The following is an 11,952-nucleotide window of genomic DNA, read 5'->3' on the forward strand; positions in this document are numbered from 1 at the left end:
TTTAAAGTTCATGATGCTATGTATTTTACTACTTAATACTGAGTACAAAATATGAAGTATAAAAGCATTCTCATAACAAAGGTCGCTGGATGACTTAAGTCACTCTTTCAGTCTAATAACCTTGCAGAAGTCCCATTAAATTTGAAGGAAAAATATTAAGATTTTGCTTTAACTCTACGATCAAAATCAGTTAAGTCTCCAAAATGCTAAAATTTTGTTAGATTATACTCCCAAAGTTAAAAATTCATCACTTAGTCATACAAGTTGTACAAAAAAGTTGTATTTAGAAGGACAGTATCACTTGTTACTTCTGAGAAGAGCTTTTGCTGTGTTTTCTAATAACGTCCATAAGATTGTCACTCGTTACAAGGCTATTCTGAGCTTGTTTACTTCGTTGCTGTTCTTTCCTCTTCTGGTCATGTAGATATGGAGAATTTAATAACTGGGGTGGGAGAATAGTGCCAGTTGGTTTAACTCGCTTCACAACATCCCAGAAAAGTTTCTTGCTGCTGTTATTCACAAAGGTGATTGCAGTTCCACTGTGACCCAGCCGGCCTGCTCTTCCAACCTGAAAATAAACAACTGCATTTAAATTTGGCCCAATTATCTGTCTCATGAAACCAAAAGAATCCCTCAGGTAGCTGTAATCCTCAGATTATCAAAGTTTACAATCAAAGTTTAGTTTCTATACAGTAAGAAAACCTCTCTCTCTTATCTCAAGTAGCAGATTCTGCTACCTTCCAGAGGGGCCAGAAGCTCTGATGAGCAACCAGTAATTCCACCCGAGGTTGCTGAAGAGTAGCAGTATTAACCATCGATAATCAAATATTTTTCCATTATTTTGTATGCTTCTCACAGAGCTTATAGAGCTAAAAAGCAACCAATAACTGTATTAAATTAAATAGTACAGCAGAGAAGTATATTTACCTGGTGTACATATTCATCCATACTAGATGGCATGTCAAAATTCACGACCAGCTTAACGTTGACAAGGTCAAGTCCACGTCCTAGGACTCCAGTGCTTACTACAACTTCATACTTGCCTTGAAATAATCCCTAATGCAAAGCATATAGAAACATTTTTTCAGCTTCCTTGAAAATGTCTTGTTGTTAAGGTGCAGGATGTAACTAGAAATAAATATTAAACTTTAAGAATTTTGTTGCTTGTCTTGTAATCAAAAGTTACAAGACAAGATTTCCAACAAAGGAAATTAAGCCGCAGAATTCACAATGAAGCCAAATCCTGAACATATTTCAAAAGGAAACAAAAAGGAGCCACAGGGCAATAAGCAACAAAATAAAAAGGAAGAAAAATAACTTAAAAGTATTTAAATAGAACTAAAAGCTAGCTCCTCTCAGATATATACTCTGAGCTTGAACTCACAGTCAGTCTAGCTGCTGCTCTGAATGTTCATGTTTAAAAAACATTAATGATAAACTGCATCTAAAACTAGGTGTATAAGTTGTGGCTCTTCAAATGTGGTTGGACTCCCATCAGTCACAGCCTCCATGGTTAATAGAATTGTAGCCAAACATCATCTGGTTGGCCACTGGACCCCCACCCCTGATCTAAAACCAGCCTTACTAACATTACTGCACACTAAAAGACCCAGGCACCTCTGCTGGCCACTATTTTCAATATACCCTCATGGAATATGGTTCAGCCCTAAAATTTCTACGAGGATCAGATCAAGTAATTTCCCCAGACCACTGATGAATTCCCAGAATGAGCATGGCAACAGGGCCCGCAAATAATAATAATAATTATTATTATTTCTGTGGATAGCTCAGTCCATAGAGCATGAGACTCTTAATCTCAGGGTTGTGGGTTCAAGCCCCATGTCTGGCAAAAAGATTCCTGCATTGCAGGGGGTTGGACTAGATGACCCTCATGGTCCCTACTCCCTTCTAACACTACAATTCTATGATTCTATTTATTAAAATCTGTAGATCTCAGGGCGGTTCATAACATAGAAATGCAAGATAAAAAACACAAAATACATTATAAAAACAAAAACAAACCAATAACACCCCCCCAACTTCTCCCACAGCCACATTTAAAAGGGTATCAGATATTAATCAGCTAAAGGCCTAGTTGAAGAGGAACATTTTCACCTGGCGCCTAAAGGTGTACAATTAAGGCGTCAGCCAAACCTCCCTAGGGAGAGCATTCCACTGCAGAAAAGGTCTATTCTTAGGTTGCCACCCTCCGGACCTCTTATACAGGAGGCACACAAAGAAGGACCTCAGATGATGATCTCAGGGTCAGGGTAGGTTCACATGGAGAGAGGCGTTGCTGCTTCCAAAGTACAGCTTAAGTTGCTTGGAGAGCAGCATCTGTGCAGCGATCCAGAATGCTGCATAGAACAGAATTGTCATGGATTGGAACCCATGCAGAGCAATAATGAAATTCACAGAAAATTGCAACCTGTTTTAAAAATGTGGCAAGAAAGCACAAATAATTCAGCAGTAAAAGCCTGTACACATCTACTCAGAAGTAAATTCAGCAGAGTTCAATGGGACTTACTCCCAAGTAAATGTGTACAGGACTACGGCCCTTAAGAATAGGAATCTTTTAGAAAATGGGCATCAGAGATATCTACAGACCTGTAATATGGCAGTTCTTTCTATCTGTGATTTATCAGCATGCATAGAGATTGTTTGCAAGCCTGTAATTTTATGTACAGCATCGCTCAGGAGATCTGCACCAAGTTTGCATTCTACAAATACCAGCACAGGAGGTTTGAACAGTTTCTTATCCTAAAACAAAGGAAAGTCTCATTTAAAGTCTTGCATAATCAACACAGTTACCAATGCCACTTACAACTCTTTCTCTTAATTAGCTTGTACGCATTTTACTGAAACGATGTCAATTTTAAAATGTTACACGTGTCCCAATTTCACATTTTAGATAAATATCATTTATTATCAAATTAAGGGATGGTTTTGAGTGCAAATAGCTTTTTCTAAACTTAAATTACAATATTCATTGACTCAGCCATGGAAGCTTTAAAAAATCATCAGTAAGAATTGGAGGCAGAGTAATATTAGATTGTCCTTAGACGCAGGAACATAAGAAGAGTCTGCCTGCTCAGGCCAATGGCCCATCTCGTCCAATATCCTGTTCTTACAGCAGTTGGATGCCTGTGGGAAGCTGTGAGCAGGAACCAAGCACAGGAGGTCCTGCAGGTTCCAGCAACTGGTATTCAGAAGCATACAGCCTCCAGCCACATATGCAGAATATAGCCATTGTGACTAGTAGCCACTGAGAGCCTTCACCTCTTTGAATTTGTCTAAGCCTCTTTTAAAGCCATCCAAGTTGGTGGCTGGCGCTGTCTCCTGTGGGAGCGAATTCCAGAGTTTAACTATGAGCCATATAAATAAGTACTTTGTTTTGCCTGTCTTGAATCTTCCATCAGTTATGAGGGAGAAAAGCATTTCTCCAACCACTTTGTTCATGCCATGCACAATCTTACACAGTTCTATCATGCCACCTATTACTTGGTTTTTTCTCTAAACTATAAAGCCCAGAATACTGCAACGGTTCCACATTAGGGGAGTTGCTCCACTCACTTGATTGTTTTGGTTACCCTTTTTTGAACATTCCTGTTGACCTTTATAAAACAAAAATTCTAATGAGAAGGAAACTTTGCTGTCTCGCAAGACTGCAGCTAGAATTCTATATGGTACGTACTGGAATGTTAAGCATATTGCTAAACTGAGGGTGCTGTGGGAGGTGGCAGAGCTGAACAAAGGAACATCAGTCAAGCTTGTGTAATATTAACAAGTTTGAAGGAGATTGTTCAGGTATCTTTGAAATGCTAATAAAAAATGGAATCTTGTCAGTGATAATAGCATTGGTTTGCCCAATGTATTTACCAAAATAAATTATAATATCCTATTTCTGGCAAGGGGATGAGTGTATGTGGAACAATTGCAATCCAGAGCACTGCTTAGACTCATAAACAATATACTTGCACTAGGATAATAGAACTGGGTCCCTTTTCTTGTTCACTATTCCATATCACAAACTGCTTTTAACCCTCACTTTAAAAAGCAGTTTGCCATATAACATGCTAGGGCTGCTGTTTGTGGGGAAAGCATAGGTAAGGATTGCAATCGCAACCTCCTTTACCTGGAGTAAGGCCCACTGAATTCAATAGAACTTAATTCTGAGTATACATGGTTAGAACTGCAAAGGAACTTTCCCTTGGATCCCAGCCATGATGCTTTGGATCTTGCCTATTCTTTCTAAACACATCAGCACTGGGTTACTTAAATGCCTCTCAGCATCACAGATTCTAAAGTACTGAAAATGCAATAATAAGCTAGTGGATATCACCAATAATATTGAAACAATAAACATTTTGTTTCTTCTTGCACAAGTTTCAACAAAAGCATGGGCTAAACCGAATTGCAGGGACGTGTTTATGCCTCCCTGCTGCGGAGCTCTCAAGAACAAAGCTGAATCAGATAAACAGCCATTTTCCAGTTTCTCTCCTCCAAATCTGCAAAGAATCACAATTTGTGGAAGAAAAACAACAGGTTCTCCCTTCCAAGGATACTAACATTTAATATTTCAAAAAGCTTTTTCTTTTTGGATGGTTCTTCTACCCACAAGATAATCTGGCGAACATTGGAACATGGCTGGTTCTTTTCTCCGATGGTTATTTTCACTGGATTTTGCAGAAGTCGACTGGCCAGCTGTTCAGTGCCAAAAGGCATTGTGGCAGACACCAGAATAGTCTGATGGTCTGTGGGGATATTTTCCAAAATGTCTAAAACCTGCTGCTGGAAACCCATCTTTAACATGGTATCAGCCTATGTTAAAGAAAGAGAAACAGACCAGTAAGCATTAACATTCCATTTTAGGAGCAGAAGTGAGAAAATAAAAGATTAATTCACTTTCATTGCCAGCATAGTAAGAAGAACAGCCTTGCTGGATCATTTGGTGCAGCATCCCATTTCCTACAGTGGCCAACCCAATACCTCTAGGGAGCCTACAAGCAGGAAATGATAGCAATAGCCCTCTCTGGCGGTGGTCCCCCAGTGATTAGTTTGCAGCCTCTGACCCTGGAGACAAATTATATTCCCATCATGACTAGTAGCCTTTGATAGCCTTATTCTCCATGAGTTTGTCTAACCCACCACATGCAGCCCTTGGAAGGATATGTTCAAAAGGATATGCAGCCCTGAAAAAAGGTTCCCCAACCCTGCACTATGTCTATTCTCATCACCTTCCAGTTCTACTTTATGCTTCTCTTTCCTGCCAGCAACTCACTACTGTCCAAAATGCACACTAGTGTCTGCAGCAGCTGCTCCCACTTTGCAAAAAAAGTATGCCAGACATTTAATCCTCAGGTGCACTCTTATCTCTTTCTCCCTGACACATGAATGGGCCAGTGCACCATTTGAACTGCACTCCAAGCATACCATGCACTAGCCAAAGTACATATGCATTGCACGTGCTTGAAATCTACTAGTAGTCACCAGACAGAAATCAAGTCATTTCAACAATTCTTATTTCATATTTAAGTAATACCCCCCCACACTTTTGTGTTTTGTCCCATCGTGTATACTTACTTCATCCACTACAACAATTTTAATATTGTGGAGTTGAATGGAGCTTTGCTTTAGAATTTCTAGCAACCTTCCTGGTGTAGCTAGGATAACCTAACAGAAAGAGGGTGGAGGCAAAAACACCAACATTAGAAATAAAATAAATGATCAATGCTTCTTTATTACTATTTATCATTTTTTATCCTTCCATTCCTCCCAAAAGAACTCAGTGTGGAAAACAACAAAAGGTCAAAAAAGAATACTCCCCTCCCCCTTACAATAATAAAATAAAATATCCTCTCTGCTAAACCCTTTCAAGGCTGCAAGAACCAGTATCTTCCAGTCATCAAATACCTAAGTAAACAGGAATGTTTTTGAATTCTACCTAAAGGTTAATGAGGGCGACAGGTGCACCTCACCAAGGAGGGCATCCCATAAGCAGGGAACTATTACTGTCAAGGCACTATAAAGAGGTTGGCACCCAAAACCAAATAAGGCCTCCCCTGCCAATTGTAAAGCCCAATATGGTTGATACTGGGGCAAGCAACTTGAGACCCAATCTCTTCAACAAGAGCTGAAGTTGCAAAGCAAGCACATCTTGTTGCATTTACTTTATGCTGTATGAGCTTATAGCTGCAATAAAATTTGATCTGATCTGATCTGAACAAGAGCTGAAGTTCTGGAAGCCTGAAACGAAGAAATCAGCATCACCTCTAGTTCTTTGCCATATACTTAAAAAAAAACAAAACCAGAAATCACAGCAGCAGGTTTTACCTTAACATTTTGTTTCAGGCGATGAAGCTGAGGTGGTAATGGCAATCCTCCAACCAGAAGAACAGTTCTCATGTTGGGCAGTCCAATCATGAGCTCTTTAGCTTGTTTCTCTATCTGTATAGCTAACTCCCTCGTTGGCGTCAGAATAAGAGCGGATGGGGTTTCTGCCTGAAGCAGAAAGTGAAAAAAAGTTACGAGTTGCCAATCTGCATTCTCAATTAAAAGTATCGGATTAGGGGAAAATAAGAGAACAGTTACTGTAATTCATATCAGATTAGCTCAACAACATCCTTTTCATTCAGATGTCAATGGGGACGACAGCAAATAGTCACAGTGTAACATTAGAAACTGTGGAAATCTACTCCCACCCTACTAAGACTGTTAAGTACAGAAATAAGAGTAAGTGGATAAACTGTTACAGAGTATTTCTGAATACTGGAGCACTCTTCAGTTGTTATCCGTATGAAGAGGTAAAACAAATGAAAAAGGGGCTGTGGGACAGGGCTTTTAGGTCACTGCCCCCTGCTTGTGCCAGTTGCTCAAGAGTTCAGCTGTAATTTCTGCAGCAGAAAACCTTTTCTACTTGTGGCTGCTGCCTGTGTATTTAGAAGCCTGAAAGGGTTTGAAGTCACATGGGGAGCCTCAATGTGTATAAAAAGATCCCCACTGCAGAATTACAGCTGAACTCTTGAGCAACAGGTGTAAGAAGGGACACTGAGGAGCTTTTTAGGACAATTGGCAGATTCAGTAATTATATCGTTTATCCAGTCAACTGACAGATATACATTTGAAAGAATATATTAGATATTCTATTAGTTTGCACTGTACTGTTTCCCAAACATTCACTTTTTTCAAGTCAAATGACATAAGTTCAAAGAAGAAACAAACAGCTAAAAATAATTTCTCTAGAATTCTCAGTGTAACTAAGGTTGAAATTCAATGCAGTGTTTCCCAAAGAGAAATCCCCTTGAATGCACTGGGATTTACTTCTAAGTAAACATGTATAGGAGCGTGCTGCACAATTCCTGCAGCTTTTTGAAAGTGCAGGTTTAAACTTTACCTCTCCCAAGGCTTTAATTACAACAGGAAGCAGGAAAGCAGCAGTTTTTCCTGAGCCAGTGTCAGCCGTGGCCATGATATCCCTGCCCAATAATCCAACTGGGATCATCTGCATTTGGACAGGAGTTGGGACTTCATAGCCTGAGTTTTTCAAATTGGTGTTTAAAATTTCAGGGAAGCCACAATGTTCAAATTCTACAATAGGTCTTGCAACTTCCTGACCTTGGACAGTAATGCCTAGTTGCTGCTTTAAGTTCTCAATCTGCTCCTCTTGAAGGCTTAGCACAAATGGATTCTCTTCATAGACATAAGTACCATCAAGTAAAGTGGGCCGAGTCTCTGCTTTTTCACAACTGCTAGCAGATTTTGAGTTTTCCTTTTCCTCTTTGATATGTAAAAGGTGTTTGGCTTTGCACTCCAAGCTACAAACATCTTCGTCAGTCTTGTCACAGATGTATTCCCCATAACGACCACAAACCACACACACAGGTTCCCCAGGCTGTGGCCAGCGTTGCATTTTGCTAAAAGATTTTATGGGATCCTCAGCAAGAGAACAGTCCTCATTGTTTGCATTTTCCAATGTTGCTTCAGTAAGAGCTAAAGCTGAATCCAGAGAGGTGTGCAGCTCAGTGTCTCTTTCCACTGGTTCAAACAAGTCACTCTCTGAGCTTGACATGTCTTTTGTATCTGACTTAGCATCTCGGAAGTCTGTAGCATTTTCAAGTGAGGATTCACTTGGAGAAGGTTTATTTTTCTTAGTTACACAGGTCCCCTCATCACCAGCATTCCTCTTGACTTTAATAGACCTTGGAACAAACATTCTTCAACAGCCTGTAATGAAAGCACAGAATATGTATTACTGTTCACATCTGATAAAGTAGGATTTCAGAATAATTCAGGGACTACTAAGATGCACTCCAATAGTCCAAACCTTAATTATGAAGCATAACGAAATATATTAATGCCATCCAAATGGGAGTTACTGCAATGGCTATCTGAAAGCATGAACTAGTACAGGCTGTAATTTTCCATTTCCTGACAGAGAATGCAGCAGGTCACGATGACGCTGCAGTCATCTGCACAGTGCCCCTATTCATTTATGTATCCATACTTCGGGTTTTTAATTCTTAAAACAATTTATCCAAACAATAGCTCCTAAGGGAGCTATTCACTGCACAAGGCTGACAAGTTGTTCCCTGCCGAAATCGCCATAGCAGCCGCAAACCCAGACAACATACTGCTTCTTAGAAAGGCTTAGGCTGTGTAAGGTACATTTAAATCACTCACCCACACAAGAATTCTGGAAACTATACTTGACACATTCACAAACTACGGTTTCAAGGGCGTGAGATTTAAACATGCTTCGAATGCATGGCGTGTATATGCAGCCTTAGCTTACTTCTGAGCAGACGAGTGCAGGCTTGTGCTGCTAGCTGTAAAGAACGACACAGCCCCGAAGAACTGGGTTTTTGTTTGTGTGTTTTTGTGGCACAAGCTTTTCCAGCTTACTAGAACCAGATCAACCAAAAGCACGCATTATCTACCGGCTAGACAAGCTCGCATAGAAGTCCGGGCGGGGGATGAGGACAAACAGCCATGGCATGGCACCCCAAAAGTCCAGTTTGGGACGATTCTGTTCAAAGCTAAGAGCGAGCAAAGCGACTGTTCGCGATGCAACACAATCACCCACATGGTCGTGGTGGAGGAGCAAAAGTCTCCGGGCTCTAGTCGAACAGTCCCCCCCCCCTTTGACCCTGACGCCTCCAGATACCGTAGCTTGATGGTCTCCCGCCGCAGCAGATGGTCCTACGTGTGTTTTACAATGTTTGTGGCCGCTCTAGGCTGTCAGCACCGGGGCGGAAGAGACGTACAATAAGCTCCGTACAGCCTTCACTTCCGGTTCCTGTTTGAATGTGCATGGCAGAAGCTTGGGGGGGGGGGTGGACTGGAAACCGAAGCAGTGGATAAGGTTCCTTTGTAGTGGTTTCGGGATTACCATGCCCACTCCCCCCGCACACCCCGAAAGTGATTTGGGTGATTGGCTTTTGGAAGAGAGAGGGGCCTGGAGTTGGGGTTTTTAAAAGGAAAGTAGCTGGGTATGGAAGCAAAAAAATAAAGAAGGAACTGGGTATGAGGAAGGTAAAGCCGGGGTGTTCAGCTTACAGAATTGATTTCTTTGGTTCACAAGGAGGAATCGCAATGAGTCTGAGCTCCTGTGCCTCCTCAGCCCCAGTCATACTGGCAGAAGCTGAGCCCACGTTCAGAAGAAAGGGGGGAACCCCGGAAAAAGAGGGGTTGTAATGGGGCAGTTGGAAGTAGGGACTGCAAAAGGCAGCTGTTTTGCTTGGTCAGAATAAAATGGAAAGGAGTCTGTGGGACTGATCTTTTGTAGACTTAACCTAACCATACACAGTTTGCTCACAGGTAAGGCACCTTGTGTTCCGTGGTCCCTACTCCTAGGTAAAATATGCTTCTTCTTGCACACTCCCTGGAAAGGAAGCCCAGCTGAACACAGTGAGATATTTTGAGTAACATACTAGGTCTGCACTGCCTTCATAGCACATATGTTTGATGCCTGTGCCAAGGCAGATCTGAAGCAAAGGTTTTAAGACATTTTGCATCTCTGTATCTCCATAATGGACATTGCACCTGTTTGGACACTATAGGGCCATCTGACTTAGCTTGCTGTTTCCTGTTGTGTTCTGATCACTGTGGACTGTTGCTTTAGCTTCCTTATTTATGTTTGTATTTCAGGCTTTCCCCCTCTGCTTTTTCAGTCCAAAAGACATCCAAAGTGGCTTACAAAATCAGTAATAAAAAGACAGTCCTGCTTTTGGGCTTGCAACCTAAAAGACGCAACACAAAAGTAAACAGTTTTGAGAGAGAGGAGAGTAAAACAAAAATTCGAGCATTTTTTTCTTAAGCTGAAATGGAAACAGTAGAAAAATGGCTGTTTCCAGGTGAAGCTGAAGGATGGAAGAGTCTGTTAGAACTAATAGTTAGGCATGGACGACACTACCTTGCTCAGGATAAACTTCTTAAGCACAAACGTACCTGCTTTCCTTCTGATGCAACCTGATGGGAAAGATAATCATAGATCCTCAGATGTTTTGCTCTTCGTGGCTTGTTTGTTTTATTTGTTTAGTCGTGTCTGACTCTTCGTGACCCCATGGACCAGAGCATTCTGGCTACTGAGTACAGAATGCTCAGTCTTCATTAGATTATTTTGGGGGGTTCTGGCTTAGGAGGTTTCCTTTATAAAATACAGTACATGGGTTTACCTAGGCCTGCTGGTACCTCCCTCTTATTCATGGATGACATGGTTTTTTGCTACATGGTTTTGGCACTTGGAGAATGAGTTTGCTGTTACTTTACTGTATATGATTATGATTTAAGTCCTACTGCAGATCAAGCTCTTGACTGCCCTTCTGCTCACTGATCATACACTTTCTAACTGGGTTGTCACTGCCTTTTCATTCACAGACCAAGTCACATTATTTTTCTTGCTTAGGACTCCTATATTTAGAGTTGTTGGAGGAACACTGATCCTAAACAGATGACCAATTTATCTAGTGCTAAGATTTTCTAGGACCATAGAGCAGTGGAAGAAGAGGTTCCTAGGTTTCCCCTAGTTAGCTGTTTTATATCGAGTCAGACCATTTGGTGCATCTAACTCAACGTTGTCTACAATGATTGGCAGTGGCTCTCTAGGGTTGTAGAGTTTATTCCAGCCCCGCCAGGAGATGCCAGGAATTGAACCTGGGACCTTTGGAATGAAAGGCAGATGCTCTGCCACTGAGCTTCAGCCCAATTCCAACCAAGGCTGAGGGAAACTCCCATTTCATAGAATCACAGAATTGGAAGGGACCCTGAGGATCATCTAGTCCAAGCCCCTGTAATCCAGGAATATGCAACTCTCCCATATGGGGATGAAACCTGCAACCTTGGCATTATCAGTAGCATGCTCTTACCAACTGAGAGCTGCTGTCAGTCAGTGGAGACAATTCAATACAAGCAGCTTCCTTTAGCTATGTCTACCACAGATTTTTCTACTAATCAGAATTATTATTTTTAAATCATGTCTATAATGTAATGTGAGGGGGCAGTTATCAAGTGGCAAGGCTTCCTCACATTTACCACTGGGTGAGTTGGTCATCAGTAGTCACTCAGTGTAATAAATGATGTAGTGATCTGCATTTGGTTTCCTTTGAAGTTTACCGTAAGTAAAAGCAACAGTCTTGCAAGCTTACAGACTAGCATAATGGCAATGCTTTTTGTTGACGAGTCTACTTCCATCAGTTGTTCTCAGAGCTGACCCTACCATTAGGCAGAGCATATGAGAGTTTGTGTGAGGTGTAAGGATGAGTGCTTTGTGCCATGCAACCTACCTCTAAGGTGGCTTGATGTACTCAGAGTGCAGGAGAGGACACTAATTTCTCCACATTGTTGAACTAGGAGTTAACTGCCCATCTGGTTGACTTGTAGTTAAATGGAGGAGAGTGACATACTCTCCTTTGTCTCAGGCAGTAAAATGCCTTGGCTGACCCTGGATGTTCAGCT

The 11,952-nt window shown here is 41.3% G+C and overlaps 1 protein-coding gene across 4 annotated transcripts; it reads right to left on the reverse strand.

The window, feature by feature from the left end:
• DDX59 (DEAD-box helicase 59) lies at nt 1–9,229 on the reverse strand. Of its 4 annotated transcripts, none has more exons than XM_035123976.2 (8): nt 9,164–9,229; nt 7,394–8,223; nt 6,334–6,501; nt 5,584–5,673; nt 4,570–4,821; nt 2,608–2,760; nt 928–1,056; nt 1–568 (listed from the first exon to the last, which is right to left on the reverse strand). In XM_035123976.2, exons 2-8 carry the CDS (start codon nt 8,210–8,212, stop codon nt 305–307), a joined length of 1,875 nt encoding a protein of 624 aa, XP_034979867.2. In that variant the 5' UTR covers nt 8,213–8,223; nt 9,164–9,229; the 3' UTR covers nt 1–304. The 4 variants fall into 4 exon arrangements, with proteins under 4 accessions (XP_034979867.2, XP_034979869.2, XP_060132666.1 ...); XM_035123978.2 differs by lacking the exon at nt 9,164–9,229 and adding an exon at nt 8,680–9,141; XM_060276683.1 differs by lacking the exons at nt 2,608–2,760; nt 9,164–9,229 and adding an exon at nt 8,680–9,142.
• Nucleotides 9,230–11,952: the final 2,723 nt, after the last annotated feature.

Source organism: Zootoca vivipara, chromosome 7 (assembly GCF_963506605.1).
Source record: "Zootoca vivipara chromosome 7, rZooViv1.1, whole genome shotgun sequence".
NCBI classification, from domain to species: domain Eukaryota; kingdom Metazoa; phylum Chordata; class Lepidosauria; order Squamata; family Lacertidae; genus Zootoca; species Zootoca vivipara.